At 43.6% G+C, this 20,375-nt stretch overlaps 1 protein-coding gene across 9 annotated transcripts in view; it reads left to right on the top strand.

The window, feature by feature from the left end:
- Window positions 1-20,375, top strand: part of PRP4K (pre-mRNA processing factor kinase PRP4K) — a 361,290-nt gene that overhangs the window by 79,277 nt on the left and 261,638 nt on the right. For all 9 annotated transcript variants that reach the window (XR_011199946.1, XR_011199942.1, XR_011199948.1 and 6 more), the window contains exons 6-7: window positions 9,905-10,112; window positions 12,637-12,710. Coding sequence is in view for 1 of the 9 variants with exons in the window: in XM_069217572.1 (XP_069073673.1) it covers window positions 9,905-10,112; window positions 12,637-12,710 (282 nt within the window). In the remaining 8 variants the exon portion in view is untranslated. The remainder of the gene's footprint in view (window positions 1-9,904; window positions 10,113-12,636; window positions 12,711-20,375) is intronic.

Genomic DNA, 20,375 nt, shown 5'->3' with positions numbered 1-20,375 from the left:
CCTCCCCTAGAAGATAGGAGATAAGGGAAAAAAAAGAATCTGAAGAAGGCGACCACGAGTGGGAGCTTCCGTGGGAAGGCGCATGATGCCGGAGGAGGCTGGATAGGACTCCAAATGGTGGGACCATCGACACCCAGCAACAGCAGAATTTTTTTTTAAAAGGACCACTACAATATTGGAGAATTTTGGGCCCAACCACGAGGTGCTGGGATAATGCCCAGTATGTGAAACCAGAAAATTCTTCAAGCTCCAAAACTACTCCTACAGGTAAGAAACAATTGTGTTACCACTTGGGTGCCTCACTAGGGTTTTTAGGGAAAACACAAACCAGAACCATCAGCCTGAGGATTTCACAACCCACCCTAGGCATGGTCATTTTCTCTGCTTCAGAATTTGATGGGTCCTCTGTGACAGCTGAAGTTGTTACTCATACAGGTCGGCCATTATTGTCCTTCCTGCTTAAAGTTGATATTGAGGGCCTGTCTGATTATGTGTTCAGCCTCAAGTTGTAATTAGACACCAAGAACTCCTTGGCATTGAGACACTCGCCATACACCGGTATGTAGCAGATTCCAAATTCTCTTTTATGGAAAATGACTTTCTGCTGCTTTTCTTGTTTTTTCTCTTTATGAAACAGTTTTATTAAAAAATAGAAAATGTTAATCTCTACAGATGTTTTGTAAAAAATGTGAAAGTTACCAATGTCCTTATTTTAATTTATGCCGCCCCTAGTCAGAAATTAATTCAAAGGAGATACACCTGATGGTGAACTAAAATGACATGCAAATAGTTTTTCTCTACATTTATAACTCTCTTTTAAGACGTAAAGTTGGCAAATTTGTGTTCTGTCATTTTTAGCTTGTTTTCCCTCAAAGCATTTAGATGCCTGTGTTCCACTGCTTAAGACTACCTCCTTTCTTCATCATCATCATCAGTTTAGTTCAGATAAACAAACCCATAAAACCACAAAAAACAATCAATATATTTCCAGCATATAGTGGCAAACCATAAATGACAAAATATAAAATGTATAAGGTAGAACATAAACCCTCCTCAAAGTGCATGTGCAGTACAGGAGATTGAATAGCAGACTTAATAGACACATGTCAGATCCATTTCAGAAGAATATCACATTACCATTTCTTAATGATAAAAAGTTCCAGTGCTAACTACAAGCTGGATGGTACCCTTTTACATAAAACCTCAAAATATGCTCCTTTAAAAAAAAAAAAAAAAAAAAAAAACTAAACTCTCCATAGTAGCATGTCAACATCCAGATTCACACCTCTGCTTTCACTCCATTTGCATATGAGCCATGCTGCTTGTATATGTATAGATTTGGATACTGCAGTAACCACTACTTCACTAGTGTCTGTACTCAACCTGAGTGCGATGGTATGCTGTCTAAAACCCAAAAGCTTGCATAATGGCCATTTCCCGATTGGGTGGGCGTAAGCACTGCCAGAAAAAGGCAAAGTAGTGAAGAGTTTCATCTTCCTGTTGCACTTGCTAGTGGTAGATTTGTTGTCTGACCCAATTTACGTAGATCTTTTGATGGGAAGTATATCATATCTCCACTTTAAAAAAAAAAAAGTTGCTTTGCAAGGCACCCAGGGATAAATCAAGAAATAATTCATATTCATGAGCAGGCGTAAATTCTAGAAATGCATCAGTCAGGCTATCGGGCTTGATTCCCCTCCTTTCTCGTTCCCATTGATATTCCTTGCAACTATCTTTTATCAATGAGCGCAAGACTGGCTTGGTTTCATCAGGGTTTTCCCGCAGCTCTGGTAAGCCCTCGTACAATAATCTGTAGCAGATAGAGGTCACGTTCCACCAAATCAGGACCAGGCACTTTATTAGGATGAATAGCCTCAATCACTCCACAGTGTCTTTGAGCAAGAAATCTAGCTGGTCATCGGTCTTATTCGGGTGGGCTAACCCTACTGTGGAGTTATGTGGTACAGTGGCCCTCAGGGCTGCATAAACCTTTTTATTTCGAGCGCACAAGTGCTTTCTGACCTGTTATCTATCTGTGGACTTTTAACTACACCCATCTTATGCCCATCACTTTCACTTGTTTATGGGCTTGCCTTTCAAAACTCCTGTGATGTCATTGGTAAATGCTTTACGTTTGTCCCGCATTGGGGTGTTTTTTGTTACCGCCTTGCAGGCTGACCCTGTTATTAATTGCACGATTGCCGATATACTTCAAAGTGGGCAAATGGTTTTTTTCTTTTGTCTCTCCCCTTCATGCTTCATGGCGCTCACAGAGCCAGTAGCACGAACTTCAACGTGGTATTGTAGCGGTGGTCACATTGGTCACACTGTTACCTAATGAGAGTAATTTCTTTTGGCTCTCCCCGTTTGTACTCTAAAGGTTTCTCAAAAACTCTTGTAATTGATAAGTGCTTTACTAAAGAACACAGAAATCTGCAAAGCGGCTCTCCCGGCACAGCGGGAGATCCAATACCACACTATACACTGCACCCTGGAAAACTCAACCCATAATGCTTTGCACACATTCTTTTTCACAACATTTTTGCCCATAACACAGCCTGTGATAATACTAGGGCAATGGGACCACCACCAAGACATTCAGCCAGGCATACTCCTTCTGTTTAGGTCATTTCTGGGTCCCCCCAAAATATTAACCCTTCCAACCAGTCAAAGACTTATTAAACTCTTATGGCTGGAACTTTTGTTTTACAGTTTGGAGTAGTTTGTCTTTTAAGGGCTTTAGCATTGCAGTAGGCTTGCTACGCCTGACTTGTGTAAGGCACTATGCCCTCTAGGGACTAAATACGTGGTTACACTGCATAACAATCTGCCATTCTGTTTCCATGTGGTTATGCCCTCTAGGCTCTAATTATAACATGACCATGTTTCTTACAAATGCTATTTTTACTGTGGTGTCCTCCAGGGGCTGGTCTGAGCATTACAGTCAACATACTACAATATTCGCTGCACTTGGTCGTCCCATAATGCTTTGCAGGGCATTCTTTTACAAAACAGTTTTGCTCATAACTCAGCCTGTGGTGGTCCTAGGACAGTAGGAACACCTTCAAAACGTTCACCACAACCTGCTCTTTCTGCTCTTTCTCCCAGGGTCCCCACACTAGGTTAGTGGGGATCCCAAAATAATAACCTCTCCCACCATTGTGTCTTTTTAACCCCTTTCATGGCTGGAACATTTGTTTTACAACTGAGAGTAATTTGTGTTTTAAGAGTCTAGTTTGTAATTTCATTGCAGTAGGCCTGCTAGCCCTGAAATGTGTAATGCACTATGCCCTATAGGGGCTAAATATATGGTTACACTGCATTACTTTTGGTCATTTAGTTTTTCTTGTGGTTATCAGGGCTCGAAAATCATTGGTGAGTCTAATTTGATCAGGTCGAGCTATTTGTAATACTTACTCGTCCTGTTGACACTGAACAGGTGCCTTTACATCTTGTTCTTATGTCACATTTGCTCTGTGTTCACAGACAGAGGTCAAAAGTCAGTTTTTCTCACAATTAATTTTCCTTCTGACTGCAGAGTTCTAGGACTTTGTAAAGTGAACTGTGTGACCTGCTGCTTAGAATGTAAAATAAAAGGATATAGGATGTCAGGTTTTTCCTAACACCCAACATCTAAATCAACTGTGCAGACATTTCAAAATATATTTCAGTAGTTGTAAAAGCCCTTTTTTATATTTCTGTTTGATGAAAAAATATTTTAATAGGATGAAAACAAATCTTAATACTATACATGTTGATTGCAAAGGATATGTTTTCTGAAACCCAGTTTTCACAGATTGTTAATACACAATATAGTTTTTATCAGTAAAACTGCGAGTTAGTTGAGAGGTTTTTGGACATTTCTTGTAAAGTTACTGTGTGTAGATGACAATATGTTACCACATCATGGTTTAGTAATATATTTATTAAAATGGAGTGTTTAAACAAACTGAGAAACACTCCTGCCCTGATGGCAGTGTTGTTAGTAAACTAAAAGAAGTGCTAGATTATGTGGGGTAGACCTCATGGGTATGTGGGCTAGATTTCTGTGATGCATGCAGCAAACTTTAGTCCACTTAATCAAACAAAAGAGTTTTTTTTTGTACTGCAGAAATGCTGAGCTCACATATTTGAAAGTGCAATCATATGTGAGAATTAAGAAAAAGGCGACTCTGTTAACTATTTGCCCACGATCTAACAATTTGACTTGTTTACGGGTCAAGTACGTTACAAGTAGATTATTTAAGTTACTCGACCTGCAGGTCTAGTAACATTTTTATGATTTTTCGAGCCCTGATTATGCCATTTAGGGGTTAACTATATAGTTACATGAACATGTTTTTTACAATGCTATTTTCATTGTGGTAACCCCTCGAGTGACTGAGCATTCCAGTCTAATGCCAAAAGTTTATTTCTGATAAAGGTTTTTATTGAGTTTATATGATATTTCATATTTTTTATTAATCTCTTCTTATTGCAGTTATGACCATGATTTAGGCCAACTTAACATCCTTATTACACTATGACTATTTGAACACTCTTGATATAATTAGGTGACCCTTCTAGTTTTCCTCTTGTTACTCCTCCATGGCTGTCTTGTGTCTTTTTTTGTGTGAATCGTATTAGCCAGCCAGCAACTCTGATGGTGGGGTGATGAAAGTGGTATTTTATTGGAATTAGCATGGCAGATATAAATTAGGATGCTAAATGGCAACATTTTCTTTTTTGGCTGCAGATAAAGGACGAAGGTAACTGGATGTGCTTTAGTTATATGCATGGCCACTGGAATTATGTGGCAGGAAAAGACCAAATTATGAGGCAGGGTTGATGAGTTTATGTGGCAAGGAAAGTCCAGTTATGAATTTACACCACCAATAGCTCTAACTCAAGCAATTGTGAGACCCGTTGCATTGCAAATGCTTGTTAAAATGATGAACCCAAGTCTGGGGCTCAAGATGAAAATCAATATGCGTCTCATCAAATCAACTACCACGTGCCAGTATGCCGCAGAAAAGTTTGTTTTCCATCCTTGCTGCTTCTACTAGTACCTCCCACACCCCTAGTTCTCACGATGATTTGGCTTTGGGGATAGGATCTTTGTGTTCAACGGCATGTGTAGCTGCAGATAAACATGCTTTGCATTAGTCCGCCATCTAGTGTTGGGCTCGGAGTGTTACACGTTTTTCTTTGAAAAAGCCCTACACTGGCTATTAAACCAGACATCTCGGGCTTGCTTGCCTTCTCCACATCTTTAGTTAGGTGTACGTGAAGATATTTGTAAAGCGGATAATTAATATTGTGTACAAATCAATCAGGAAAATCCAGAGAAGTACTAGTTTGCATCTTCTCCAGAGTATCAGCAATCAACCCAAAAATCTTTGCCAGGTCATTTGTGCCTTGAGACACAGAAGGCCATTTAAGTGTTCGATTATTATCTGAAAGACCCAACTCACCGACCATTTTAGGAGTGGTATGTGGCTGGTCTTGTAATCTAATACTGGTGATGGTTAGTCTAAGTGCGTTATGGTAACTATCGTGCCTCTCAACAAACTTCATGTCCACCACAGAGGCCCACATTTTTAGAGGTAAAAATATGTATTCAATAAAGCTTTTTTAAGTAAGCCTTTTAAAAGTATTTGCACCCCTGTGGTGTGAAATAGACCTGCCGTTTCAAGTGCCTAACTCAGACAGAGAGAGAGTCCCAAGATTGGCTAGCCTCCACGGAGCCCCTTTTGACTGGCGAGGTCTAGATGTGGAATGCCCCCAGCTGCATCTTCCTTATCAGTTGCATCAAAACAAAGGGGGGCAAGAGGTTCAAAGGTAACATTACCATCTCCTGCAACAATTTAATGGGATGTCATGTTGTAACACTTCTATAGCCCCTTCCAATGTAGATGGTGATAGATTGACCCCGCTAGACCTGTTGAATACATTGAAGATGTATAAGGTGAACCCACCTCTCTCAAGCATGATTCCCAGAATGTCTGGAGTATCGAAATTGAGCCTCTTAATTGCACAGGCTATTAAGTTCCTAACCCAAATTATATTGCCACCTGCGGGCTCACTCCTGCCCTGTGGCACAGCTGGACAGTGAAAGGTTGTGTATCCCGGTCCATACACCAGCTCCTTACACCAGGTCTCTTGTAAGAGACAAAGATCAAAGCGTCCATAAATGTCCCACAGTCAGGGTCAGCCACTTTCTCTTTCAGACCAGCAGTGTTCCAGTTGATAACATTCCAGTTCGTAGATTGCAACTTAGGGGACATAGATCGCGAAGAAATATTCCCCACTGGCGATACCAGTCATTCTTTTGAGGCGTCTATGACCTCCAGTGGCCCTGAAGTTGGATCTGGCCCCCTTCTTAGCCTGGGGACTTTATACATATAAACTTGTGCTGCTTCCTCTGCCCCCGCATCTTTGCTGCCAAGTAGGATGGATCATTGGGGTATGTAGGGAGCTGGGCTCTTATTGCAGTACCCCCCCCCTTGTGCCTGGTTTTAGATGCAACTTTGACTGAAGTGCACTGGGTTCCTGCTAACCAGCTCCTCAGTGCCAGTGTTCCTTCCCTAAAACAAGACACCTGATCACTTGATCCCCAAATGACCAGGCCCGTCAGCCTCCTGTAAGTCCCTAGTAAATGGTACCCTTGGAACCTAGGGCATGGGTACTGAAGAGGGCCCCTCAGAGGAGCAGCACAATTTGTGCCACTCTGAGGAACCCAGCACCAATCTTATGCAGATTGCCATTGCAGGCTGCGTGGCAAGGTAATTCCTAAATTGAAAACATGACATGGCACCACAGCCTGTGTACCATGTCCCCTAAACACTACATGCAATGTATGCAAGTCATCCCTCTAGCAGGCCTTACATCCCTAAGGCAGGGTACATTATATTACATGAGAGGGCATATCTGCATGAGCAAATATGCCCCTGATATGTCTTTGTCGAATCTCAGCCATAGTAAGTGTGCAGGGAATCCATTTTAAATGCATGTGCTGGACACTGGTCATTACAAGTTCCCTAGCTACACGATGGCTACACAATGGCTTCTCTGAATCCTGGGATGTTTGGTATCAAACATCTCTGAATAATAAACCCAGGGATGGAATTATTTAAAGAAAAATGCACACAGAGGGCACTTTAGAAGTGCCCCCTGAAAATCTACCAACTGCTAGTGTGCCGACTGGTCCGGACCAGTTCAGCCACCAGAGATGTTTCTGAGCCCACCCCCCCCCCAACGGTGAAAGCCAGTGCTTTCGAGGGCCTGAGACAAAAGCCTGCTTTGGACAGAGGTGGGACCTCTCCAAGGCAGGATGGACATTCCAGGGCGGGAAGCTTGAAAGGCCTTGCCGCCTTTGTAATACGACCCAGGTCTCGCCAGATGGCGGAGATGACCAGCCTCTCCCCCCAACCCCTACGTCCTGACCCCACTTTTGGGGGCAGCACAGGTGGGAAAATTAGTTACATTACGAGGAGTGGACGAGGTGAAGGGGACACTACTTTTCACATTCATCTATCTTGTTTGGAAGGAATTAGGCCACTAGGTGGGCAGCCCATTGGACTTTCTCCTTAGCCTAGCACTCCTAGATTGAGTATTTAGGTGGCACCCCAAAACCCTAGCACTCAGATCCTGGCTAACTATGAAGAAGGACAAAGAAGAGTTGACCCCGCAGAAAAGGAAAAGCAGCTGACTTGGTACCAGCCCTTTTGGCCTGCCGGCTGACCTCACCGCACAAAAAGACTCGTACTGCAGCTTCAAGGAAGCCTGTCTGCCTTCTAAAAAGACTCATACTCCAGTGAGCAGCGGACCTGCTCAGCAACAAAGTATCCAACAAGGACTCTGCAGCCAGGAAACCTGACACCTGAAGTGACCTCTGCACCAGAAAACCTCAACCTGGTAAGAAGCCCACCAACAGTGCCAGTCTGTCTCCCCAGCTGTCCTGAGCCAGAGTCCGCCTGAGTGTCACCCCTCTTCCACTCATCCAAGTCGCCTGTAGCCCCTGCATGCAGGCCGCCTCTCTCCCAGCCTGGTGGTGAGAGAAAGCCTGCCACCTACAGCAGCCACTGCACCTGTGACCCTTTACCCCACATGTGGTGGGTCATTAGTGCCAACCATGTTCCCTGACTCCTGAGAGCTCAAGTCCACTGTGGGTCCACCCCTGCAGGACTTCCCCCACAACACCTGCAGCCTCAATTCACAGGACCCCCTGACCACGAGTGCTCCCGGATGAGAAAACCCAACATTAAATGGCACCCCTGCACCTGGCGCCCCTGGACACAGGAGAAGAGGGCCAAAGGTGCACCTACGTCCCGAAGCACCCCATGTCTACTACCTACCTATTTATTGTCCCTGTCTGGCTTTACAGAGCCTGCAGCCCGTCTGTCACGGGGTCAGTCTCCCGTAGGAAACCAGTGGGCACCCAACGCCTTACTGCATCTCTGCATCCAGCCTCCCGGTGTGACATGTTGGTGTGGTTCTGATCAGTGCCCAGTACTTACCTTAACTTCCTGAGATTGGCTTCGTAAGTTGTGGTTAACCCTTTGTTTGCTGAACATTGTTTTTCCTCCATCGGATAACATTGAGAAAACTTTTTTAAAATTGCACTGTCTATTTTTGAAGCTCCAAAGTGTCTATGCTTAAAAGGTTACTTACCGGATTACGTAGTTCTTGGGTTTGAAACACACATAAAAATAATTATTTTTCTAAATTGGTCTCAGATTTATTCTTTAAGTGTGTGTCTCATTTATTTCCTCTGTGAGTACAACAAACGCTTAGCACTACCCTCTGATAAGCCTGACTATTCGCCCACACTACCACAGAGAGAGCATTAGTCCCATCTACTTTTGCCTCTGCAATACCAATTGCTCTGCACAGTGAACTTCATTTTAGTGCACTATATAGAGAGCCAGCTTCCAACATGGTACTAGAGAAAGAACCATAATTGGGGAAACCCCCTTGTATTTGGAGTAAAGATGGTACCCCTTCTGCTACTCTGTCCCCAGGTGCCCTACATCTAATCTTGTGTGCTGTGGAAGGGTTGAGGCTAAGGGTTGGTGATGCTCACCCCCAAGAGCGGGTCCTTTCAAGCCGCACTGCCGCAGGTGCAGCTTTGTCGGGCGCCTCTGTTCTGAAATTTTAGGGATAGTAGGCAAAGGTAGCCGCAGATCCTGCTGTGTACGAGTACATCTGAAAGGGAAGACACAGGTGCCATATTCCCAGGTTGCAAGCTGCCCATTTGCTGAAGAAGGGCAGTTGCTAGGCTCTGGAACTCTGCCAAGAGAGTAATCTGGGCTCTCAATGATTTTATTACATGCACGTGTTCTGTAACTGCATTAAGAAGAACACGTACAATGAGGGGAGGGGTACCAGCCTCCTCTGGGTAGTGACGAGCTCTAGACCGGTCTGCCCTTGACCCAGACTTCACCAGGACACATACCTTTTTCCTCTGCCCAGTTCAGGAATAAATTAAAGTGACCAACACAAGGAAGGTAGGAGTTTTAAATATGTCAGAGGGGTAGCCCAGTCTAGCCTCCTTCCGGCAATGATGGGTGCAAGATGGGCCTGCCCTTGGCCCGGGCTTCACCAGGGTACATCCGGTGCTGCGGGATTGTAGAGGGTGCTTTCCAGCACATTAGAGTTAGGACACACCCCCTCCTGGCCTGTGTCAAGAAGGGCACCTCCTGACCTGAGGAACGATGGGGGTGGTGAAGTCCTCTTATTCAAGTGAGGTATGTGTGGGCCAAATACCCCTTGAACTTGCTCCAGTAAGTCCTGTCTTTCTTAATAAAAGAGGTATCTTTTTTCAGCCAGATTGCAATTATGGCATCTGCATTTTTATCTTTGAAAGTGTTTTTTCATGTTTGCTTCTATTTCTAATGATGTTACTCTGACCTTCCCTTTACAGAAATACCGGTATCAGAATGAAGACAGTTGCATGTCAGTGCCTTCAGAGCCAAGCAGCCCTCATAGCAGTGCACGCAGCCGTTCTGCCTCCCCGGATGACATCCTGGAGCGTGTAACTGCAGATGTGAAGGCCTATGAAAGAGAAAATGTGGATACGTTTGAGGCTGCAATGAAAGCCAAGCACAGCCTTGTGTCTGAACAGAATAATGGTAGTACTTCGCCATTTAAAAAAAATTAGTTACTATTCAAGGGTACTGAATGCTTTTTCTTTTGTAAGGGTGCACTTGCCGCATTTACAGTAGTCTAAGGTAATAAGTTCAAGACATGCAGGTAAAGGGAAAGCAGAGGAGACCAAATCAAACTTGATTTGCCTTCTGAAACCCGGGTGTTTATCAGACGTGGTTCTCTGTCCATACCTGTTCTGTAGCTTTATTTCATTGTGAAAAAAAAGCCACTTAAAAAGGTGCAGGTATTTGGTTATGATGTATTTTAGCATTTCTATAGGAATGTTCTGTCTTTTGGTAAGACTTGTACTATTATTCTTTTTGGTAGAGTAAGTAGCTACTCCATTTATTGTGCATGGTCTTAAAAGTGTGTTGGTTGTTTGCTTGGGGTGTTGCTGCTTAGTGGTGTGTTTTGGGTTCATGTGTGAAGCGTGGAGATCTGCTCCAGACTTAGCTCAGAGGCATGTAGGGGCGCTTTAAGCATGGTGCAGCAAGCAAAGGGAATGTGTGTCACTGCTTTTTGAAGCTGTGTATAAAACTTGTATTGACTTGTAATTTGAGTCATTTAAGTCTTGGTTTTTAAAACAATCAGCTATTTCCTGCTTCTCTAAATTCTAAATGTCTTTTTATTTTCATTGGGGGAATACTTCCAGGCTTGTATGTCTGGACAAAGGAGGCATTCCTATCATGCAGGTTTTAGTGGAATTCCAGTCTGGAGTGATGGAGGCCTAACCCTTGAAGGTACTATTGGGCCACCAGTAAATTCTTTATTGAGTCCTCCGACGAGTGATAGACGCCCAACCTCCAGAGTCCTTGTTGAGCTCCCAGCAAGCACTTTATGGTGTTTATCCAAGAGAGACAAAAGCCAGACTCTCGGATGCAATGTTGCGCCTCCAGCAATTAATGCAAGGGACCAACAGAAGCCCGAACCCTGAAGGCATTGTTAAGCCGCAAATAAATTCTTAATATAATCCTTCTTGACACGACAGAAGCTCCCATGAAATTTTTTAAATAAATACCACTTTAGAATGTTTTCTTTGGGGTAACTCGGAGACTGCTCAGGAAAATCTTTGCAATATTTAGACATATCACAGTAGTGGGTCTGTGAGCCCAACCCAGAAGCTTTTAAGGCACAACCTTAGATATTAAAATAGACACTATAGTACTGATCTTTTATTTTTACCATTTTTTATTGTTGGATAATGAGTACACTTTACAAAATGCTACCGGATTCTCCTTTTTTTATGCAGAATTATTTTATGCAGCATAGCAGTAACATTCTAGTTGTCTTGATTAATTCTGCATCCTTGTACCTTTCTAAACTACCACCTTCAAGATCTTTCAGTGGAAGCATTCTGTTCTTTAAGAACAATAACATTCAACTCATTGGTTAATCTCTCTTATTGGACTTCATTGATAGATAGATAGAAACTTTAGATTAGTCCTACCATTTGCATGATTTCTGAGCAGTTTACAACATTATAAATATTTTTATGAAAGAAAAATAATAAGTTGCCTCAATTCGAAATTAAATTGTCACTAGTGCCAAATGGGTTATGTATATTTAATCCTCTTTAAGTGAAAGAAAAAAAGAAAATGAGAAAAGCAAAGTTAAACAGGCAGCAATGCAAGAGCTAAAATTTGCCATTGCACCTTTGAGGTAGCCATCAGATCCATAACCACATCATGCCTTTTATGTGCAATTGCTTCAGTGTTTCCCCAGTTCCTACGTAATGAATATGTGTACCATTATCTTTTATTTATATAAAATAAGTGTGTATATATACATATGCCTAAAATGTGTTATGCTATTGTGAATAAATCAACTGTTTGTCTCGTTGTTGAAAGAACTGATTGCTGTACTAAACGCCTTTGTGTGTGTGTGTGTGGGGGGGGGGGGGGGAGGTTATAAAGGAAGGAGATTGTGTGTGTTTTTGTTTTATATTAGATGTTTAAAAGTACTTCAAGTCCCTGCACATCTGCAGACGAGTAACTATGCCTACAACAATGATACCTTCGATGGAGAACGAGGAATAGGAATACAAGTACATAATATTTCCTTTGTACACAATTTATCATTCCCTTTTTAATTGAATATGACTAGTGTGCATGAAGTTTGTGGATTGATGCTCTGCGAACCAGAGAGTTTAATATACACATTTTAAATTATGAAAACATACATAATGTACATGTCATGATGCAGAACATTATCAGCATTGTGTTCCTTACCAGTGAAATTGTGGATGCATTTCATTCATGCCTTTCTTCTGAAGTGGGGGTAATCTTCACAATATTCAGTTGCTAAGACTTCCTGTTCATGTGTTGATTCATGCATGGTAATGTGGCTAGTTCAGAAGACAGTTGCTGCTGAAATTAGATCATGTTCAACCACACTAAAAATAACCATAATTTATTCTTGAAGATGTATAGTCTGTGTAGTTGTTAATAATCTGAACCACGTTAATCTGATTGAATGGCTTTCATTTTAACATTTGTTTCCTTTTCTAAGGTACAACACAGAAAAAGATTTTGGCTCCTGATATGTTCACAGAATCTGATGATATGTTTGCTGCATTCTTCGATGTAGGTATTTTTAAAGATGAGCTAGTATGTGTTGTACTGTGGTGTTAGTACTTGCTGTCATTTCTGCTTGAGATATGCTTGTTTTCACAACTTTCTCAAAAAAGAAATAATCTTCTGTAATGTGTATTATATATCAGCTGATGAAACAAATCCATAGGAAGCTAATAATGGGTTTTATGATGTTACCAATCTTTTAGTGCAGTTTTGAAGTACTTCACAGTTTGAACATACATGCTAGACAGTCCCCTATGAAAGGCACACAATGCACACAAGAAGCACCACATACTAGCCCAGTTATTACAGAAAAGGCCTTTTCGGTGGGATGCGAAAAGAAGACAAATGTTCTACACATGAGATGCATTTTAATGATTAAAAGATAATATTTAAAAGGTGTGTGTAAGAAATTGAGATATTACTTGAGGTGGGTAGGTATACACATCAGGTAATAACCACAGGTCTCGTCTGGTTAGCCACTAAAGTTACCAAATAAACCTGAGCTCCACCACCTGGTAGTTGTGGCACAGAGCAGATAGACGTAATATAGAAGCGATGTTAAAAACAGTAATGAAGATGAAATGAAAAATAATAAAAATCCCAAAACCCATTAAATAGATTAAAATGTAATAAACTTAATGAAACTAAAATGACAAAAAGCTAATAAGGTGAACCAGAGAGATGAATTTCGAAGTTTTAAGTAGAAAAAAGACCAAGAAGCCAAAATTATGAATGATAGTCAATGGTCGCCAATTCGAGACTGACTGCATTGGAGCGTGGGTCAGATATACTAACAAGCTTCATCCTGGTCAAATGTTTTATCTTTCTGAGTTCTGTTCTTATTTCCTTTAGTCCCAATCTGCAACAGGAATTCTCTTCTAAAGCCCACCAGGACCTCAGTGGGGGCACATAAAGACTCTTAGGGTGGCAAGCAGGTGCCACTGATCAGCTTGTCAGTTGCAGAGAAAGACCTCTTGTAGCTTGTTGTGTCCCTGTATATTTAGCAGAAGGTCAGCCTTATAAACCCTGGATTTCACTTCTTTGTCCTGGGTATAAGAGGTATTGTCTTCTAGGCTCTTCATGTTTGAGACAGCAAGTTCAGACCTCTTCTGATCTTCCTCAGGTCCAGAAGTGTTCTGAAGAGGATGCCAGGGGTGCCACATTTATGCCTGGTACAATATAGTATTTAGGAATGACCCCGGGACACCCTAAACTATGGGTAAAGTTTCCCAGGGCTAACTCTACTCACGTTGGGCATTTTCAAGATAGCTGAAGTCTTTGGCCACACTAAACGTGGGCTGTGAAGGCTGGGTTAGATGCGGGGAGTGTACTGCTATAATCCTGGTGACTTTCACCATCAAACACAATTTTAGGCAGTGTCTGTACCTCCAACAAACTCAGAGAATGATGTCTGCTAAAATCACAGCTGAGCTTTCAACAACCAGACAGTTTATGCATACAGAGTGTTTCCTTTCTTTGAAGTGCTTCTTAAATGTTAAATGTAAATCCTGCAGACCTGTTAAACAGTCTGTGACACTCTAATTTCAAAGAGAATCGCACTGTAATTGAGGCCTGACTGGCTGGCTGGAGAAGGGCCCTGCCCAAGTGTCAGCTAACATTTGGCCCTGACAGGTAAGGGCTTTTTGAAGTGCGCCCCAAGAATCATGTGAAAACCTCCAGGAGGCCTGCACGGCAGGATTTGATTTTCAAGCAGGAATTGACACTTTAATGTCAAGGTGATCGTTCCAGCCTCTTCTTCATATTCTATCACATTCCGATTCTTTTCCTGACAGCCTGTTTGCACCTGTAGCTGTTCACATCTTACAACATGGGAGCCATTGTCTGCCAAGTGGCAGTTGGAAGGCACAGAAAGGTCTTAGAAGATTTAGGCAGGTAAAAGGTAACTTCTAAAGTATCTTTTCTGTAATAGACAAAATTCTACTTTACCATTAAACTTGATTTAACTGTTAAAAAGAGTCCTTGAAGTATTTCCGTAGCTATTTCCTAGGGGGAGATAACAAACTTAATATTGTATCATAATGCTTTCCTATGGAACAGCTAACCCCTCTACAGCAAAAATAGCCTTTTGGACCTTTCCACTGTAATGACGCATTTAACATTTAAGGACATATTCTCCAGTCATGTTTGTCTGTCACTGCATTGGATGGCACAATATATGCTGCAGCTCACTGGTGACTTTTAACTTACATGCCCTGTGTATCATTAAGTAGCAAATACTTGGGACTTGTAGCTAAATTACATATGCTAATTTGGGGTATGTCAGTTTCATTGTGTTGAAAGGAGAAGCACAGGCACTTTAGCAGGGATAAAATGCACAGAGATCGCTAGCCAGGAAAAATAGGGTTCAGCAAAAACGGCACACAATTCGGAGTGACCCTGCTGCATTAAGGCCAAATGTTTAACGGGATGCAAGAAGTGAGAATTAGTAAAACACAATATAAACTTCCATCATGGGAGACATTATTCCTTAAATCTTATGACTTTGTCAAAGAGACTTGTGCAAGTTATTTCGATGCTAGTAGTAGGAAGTTGGCTCTTTAGATAGTATACCAAAAAGAGGTATGCTATGTAAAGATTCCAGGTATACCCTTAGTGTGGACAGAGCTTTCCTTAAAAATCCCAAGTGCTCTTTTGGTGGAGGTTGGTCGAGCAGCTTAGGCCAGTCAAAGGGGAGTGTTAGACATTTGCTGCATAGTCAGTAAGTGGCACACACTCAGAAAGGAGATCCACACCAATTTAGAAAAATAACATCTATTTTATATATATTTTTTAACACCAAGAACTTCTGTATTGGGGAAGTACTTTTATGTTAGTAGTTTTGTATACAGCAATACACTTGAATTAACTTTAATGCAGTAACGTTATCCAAGGGAAGAGAAGCTTATATTGCAAATAGGTATTTGACAACGACTTACAGGACTGTTCTTCTTGACTTTAAGGTAAGTATGGGGCAAGGTCCAAGGCAGTACTAACAGGTCACCTCTGTCGGCTCTGGGGCATCTGGGTGCAGAGGGTGCTTTTCAGCGTCTGGTACTCTAATATTATCCTATGGGAAAGTAACATATACTGCATACAGGTGCTAGGTCGCGACTTACAGGACTGTTCTTCTGTAGTTAGGTTAATTATGGGGCAAGGTCCAGTGCAGCACCAGTGTAAAGAAATGGCTCCCTGTTGCAGTTACCCCCCACTTTTTGCCTGGTACTGATGCTGACTTGACTGAGAAGTGTGCTGGGAACCTGCTAACCAGGCCCCAGCACCAGTGTTCTTTCACCTAAAATGTACCATTGATCCCACAATTGGCACACCCTGGCATCCAGATAAGTCCCTTGTAACTGGTACCTCTGGTACCAAGGGCCCTGATGCCAGGGAAGGTCTCTAAGGGCTGCAGCATGTATTATGCCACCCTAGAGACCCCTCACTCAGCACAGACACACTGCTTACAAGCCTGTGTGTGCTAGTGAGAACAAAATGAGTAAGTCGACATGGCACTCCCCTCAGGGTGCCATGCCAGCCTCTCACTGCCTATGCAGTATAGGTAAGACACCCCTCTAGCAGGCCTTACAGCCCCAAGGCAGGGTGCACTATACCATAGGTGAGGGTACCAGTGCATGAGCACTATACCCCTACAGTGTCTAAGCAAAACCTTAGACATTGTAAGTGCAGGGTAGCCATAAGAGTATATGGTCTGGGAGTTTGTTTTACACGAACTCCACAGCACCATAATGGCTACACTGAAAACTGGGAAGTTTGGTATCAAACTTCTCAGCACAATAAATGCACACTGATGGCAGTGTACATTTTATTGCAAAATACACCCCAGAGGGCACCTTAGAGGTGCCCCCTGAAACTTAACCGACTGTCTGTGTAGGCTGACTAGTTCCAGCAGCCTGCCACACTAGAGACATGTTGCTGGCCCCATGGGGAGAGTGCCTTTGTCACTCTGAGGCCAGTAACAAAGCCTGCACTGGGTGGAGATGCTAACACCTCCCCCAGGCAGGAGCTGTAACACCTGGCGGTGAGCCTCAAAGGCTCACCCCTTTGTCACAGCCCAGCAGGGCACTCCAGCTTAGTGGAGTTGCCCGCCCCCTCCGGCCACAGCCCCCACTTTTGGCGGCAAGGCTGGAGGGAACAAAGAAAGCAACAAGGAGGAGTCACTGGCCAGTCAGGACAGCCCCTAAGGTGTCCTGAGCTGAGGTGACTCTAACTTTTAGAAATCCTCCATCTTGCAGATGGAGGATTCCCCCAATAGTGTTAGGATTGTGACCCCCTCCCCTTGGGAGGAGGCACAAAGAGGGTGTACCCACCCTCAGGGCTAGTAGCCATTGGCTACTAACCCCCCAGACCTAAACACGCCCTTAAATTTAGTATTTAAGGGCTACCCTGAACCCTAGAAAATTAGATTCCTGCAACAACAAGAAGAAGGACTGCCCAGCTGAAAACCCCTGCAGAGGAAGACCAGAAGACAACAACTGCCTTGGCTCCAGAAACTCACCGGCCTGTCTCCTGCCTTCCAAAGAACTCTGCTCCAGCGACGCCTTCCAAAGGGACCAGCGACCACTGAATCCTCTGAGGACTGCCCTGCTTCGACGACGACAAGAAACTCCCGAGGACAGCGGACCTGCTCCAAAAAGACTGCAACTTTGTTTCAAGAAGCAGCTTTAAAGAACCCTGCAACTCCCGCAAGAAGCGTGAGACTTGCAACACTGCACCCGGCGACCCCGACTCGGCTGGTGGAGAACCAACACCTCAGGGAGGACCCCCGGACTACTCTACTACTGTGAGTACCAAAACCTGTCCCCCCTGAGCCCCCACAGCGCTGCCTGCAGAGGGAATCCTGAGGCTTCCCCTGACCGCGACTCTCTGAAACCTAAGTCCCGACGCCTGGAAAAGACCCTGCACCCGCAGCCCCCAGGACCTGAAGGACCGGACTTTCACTGCAGAAGCGACCCCCAGGAGTCCCTCTCCCTTGCCCAAGTGGAGGTTTCCCCGAGGAAGCCCCCCCCTTGCCTGCCTGCAGCGCTGAAGAGATCCCTTGATCTCTCATTGACTTTCATTACAAACCCGACGCTTGTTCTAACACTGCACCCGGCCGCCCCCGCGCCGCTGAGGGTGAAATTTCTGTGTGGGCTTGTGTTCCCCCCGGTGCCCTACAAAACCCCCCTAGTCTGCCCTCCGAAGACGCGGGTACTTACCTGCAAGCAGACCGGAACCGGGGCACCCCCTTCTCTCCATTATAGCCTATGCGTTTTGGGCACCACTTTGAACTCTGCACCTGACCGGCCCTGAGCTGCTGGTGTGGTAACTTTGGGGTTGCTCTGAACCCCCAACGGTGGGCTACCTTGGACCAAGAACTGAACCCTGTAAGTGTCTTACTTACCTGGTAAAACTAACAAAAACTTACCTCCCCCAGGAACTGTGAAAATTGCACTAAGTGTCCACTTTTAAAGTAGCTATTTGTGAATAACTTGAAAAGTATACATGCAATTGAAATGATTCAAAGTTCCTAATGTACTTACCTGCAATACCTTTCAAACAAGATATTACATGTTAAATTTGAACCTGTGGTTCTTAAAATAAACTAAGAAAAGATATTTTTCTATAACAAAACCTATTGGCTGGATTTGTCTCTGAGTGTGTGTACCTCATTTATTGTCTATGTGTATGTACAACAAATGCTTAACACTACTCCTTGGATAAGCCTCCTGCTCGACCACACTACCACAAAATAGAGCATTAGTATTATCTCTTTTTACCACTATTTTACCTCTAAGGGGAACCCTTGGACTCTGTGCATGCTATTCCTTACTTTGAAATAGCACATACAGAGCCAACTTCCTACATTGGTGGATCAGCGGTGGGGTACAAGACTTTGCATTTGCTGGACTACTCAGCCAATACCTGATCACACAACAAATTCCAAAATTGTCATTAGAAATTGATTTTTGCAATTTGAAAAGTTTTCTAAATTCTTAAAAGACCTGCTAGGGCCTTGTGTTAGATCCTGTTTAGCATTTCTTTTAGAGTTTAAAAGTTTGGTAAAAGTTTGAATTAGATTCTAGAACCAGTTTTAGATTCTTAAAAAGTATTCCAACTTTTAGAAGCAAAATGTCTAGCACAGATGTGACTGTGGTGGAACTCGACACCACACCTTACCTCCATCTTAAGATGAGGGAGCTAAGGTCACTCTGTAAAATAAAGAAAATAACAATGGGCCCCAGACCTTCCAAACTACAGCTCCAGGAGCTGTTGGCAGAGTTTGCAAAGGCCAACCCCTCTGAGGATGGCAACACAGAGGATGAAGATAGTGACTTGGAGGAAAATTCCCCCCTACCAGTCCTATTTAGGGAGAGCAGGGCCTCTCAAGCCCTGACTCCACAAATAATAGTCAGAGATGCTGGTTCCCTCACAGGAGGGACCAACAACTCTGAAATCACTGAGGATAACTCCAGTGAAGAGGACATCCAGTTAGCCAGGATGGCCAAAAGATTGGCTTTGGAAAGACAGATCCTAGCCATAGAAAGGGAAAGAAAAGAGATGGGCCTAGGACCCATCAATGGTGGCAGCAACATAAATAGGGTCAGAGATTCTCCTGACATGTTGAAAATCCCTAAAGGGATTGTAACAAAATATGAAGATGGTGATGACATCACCAAGTGGTTCACAGCTTTTGAGAGGGCTTGTGTAACCAGAAAAGTGAACAAATCTCACTGGGGTGCTCTCCTTTGGGAAATGTTCACAGGAAAGTGTAGGGATAGACTCCTCACACTCTCTGGAAAAGATGCAGAATCTTATGACCTCATGAAGGGTACCCTGATTGAGGGCTTTGGATTCTCCACTGAGGAGTATAGAATTGGATTCAGGGGGGCTCAAAAATCCTCGAGCCAGACCTGGGTTGATTATGTTGACTACTCAGTGAAAACACTGGATGGTTGGGTAACTGGAAATGAAGTGTATGACTATGTTGGGCTTTATAATTTGTTTATGAAAGAACACATTTTAAGTAACTGCTTCAATGAAAAGTTGCATCAGTATCTGGTAGACCTAGGTCCAATTTCTCCCCAAGAATTGGGAAAGAAGGCAGACCACTGGGTCAAGACTAGGGTAACCAAAACTTCCACTGGGGGTGACCAAAAGAAAGGGGTTACAAAGCCTCCCCAGGAGAAAGTAGGTGACACTAGAAACAAAGAAAAAGAGTCCCCTGTAGGCCCCCAAAAACCAGACCAGGTGGGTGGGCCCAGAGACACAACCCAAAACAAAGGTGGGTACCAGGGTAAGAGCTGGGATGCCACTAAGGCATGGTGCCATAACTGTAAACAGACAGGGCACCACACCAAGGACACTTCTTGTCCCAAAAACAAACCCCCTAGCCAAATCCCAGGGGTAACCAGTGTAGCCATTGGGGATGACTCCTCAGATGAGGAGGTCTTCATAGCCTTCAACTGGAAAAAGGGCCCAACAGGTGAGTTGGAGATTCCAGAGGGAAGTAGACACTTTCACCACCTACAGGTGAATGGAATCCCAGCCACTGCCCTGAGAGACACTTGTGCCAGTCACACTATTGTGCATGACAGGCTGGTGTTCTCAAACCAGTACATCCCAGGTGAGATGGCCAGAGTAAGAGTTAGCCCAGACAGGGTCACTAATAGGCCT

Source organism: Pleurodeles waltl, chromosome 2_1 (genome assembly GCF_031143425.1).
Source record: "Pleurodeles waltl isolate 20211129_DDA chromosome 2_1, aPleWal1.hap1.20221129, whole genome shotgun sequence".
In the NCBI taxonomy this organism is placed as follows: domain Eukaryota; kingdom Metazoa; phylum Chordata; class Amphibia; order Caudata; family Salamandridae; genus Pleurodeles; species Pleurodeles waltl.
The sequence above is the reverse complement of the archived record's forward strand: the minus strand, read 5'-3'. Positions and strand labels throughout refer to the sequence as shown.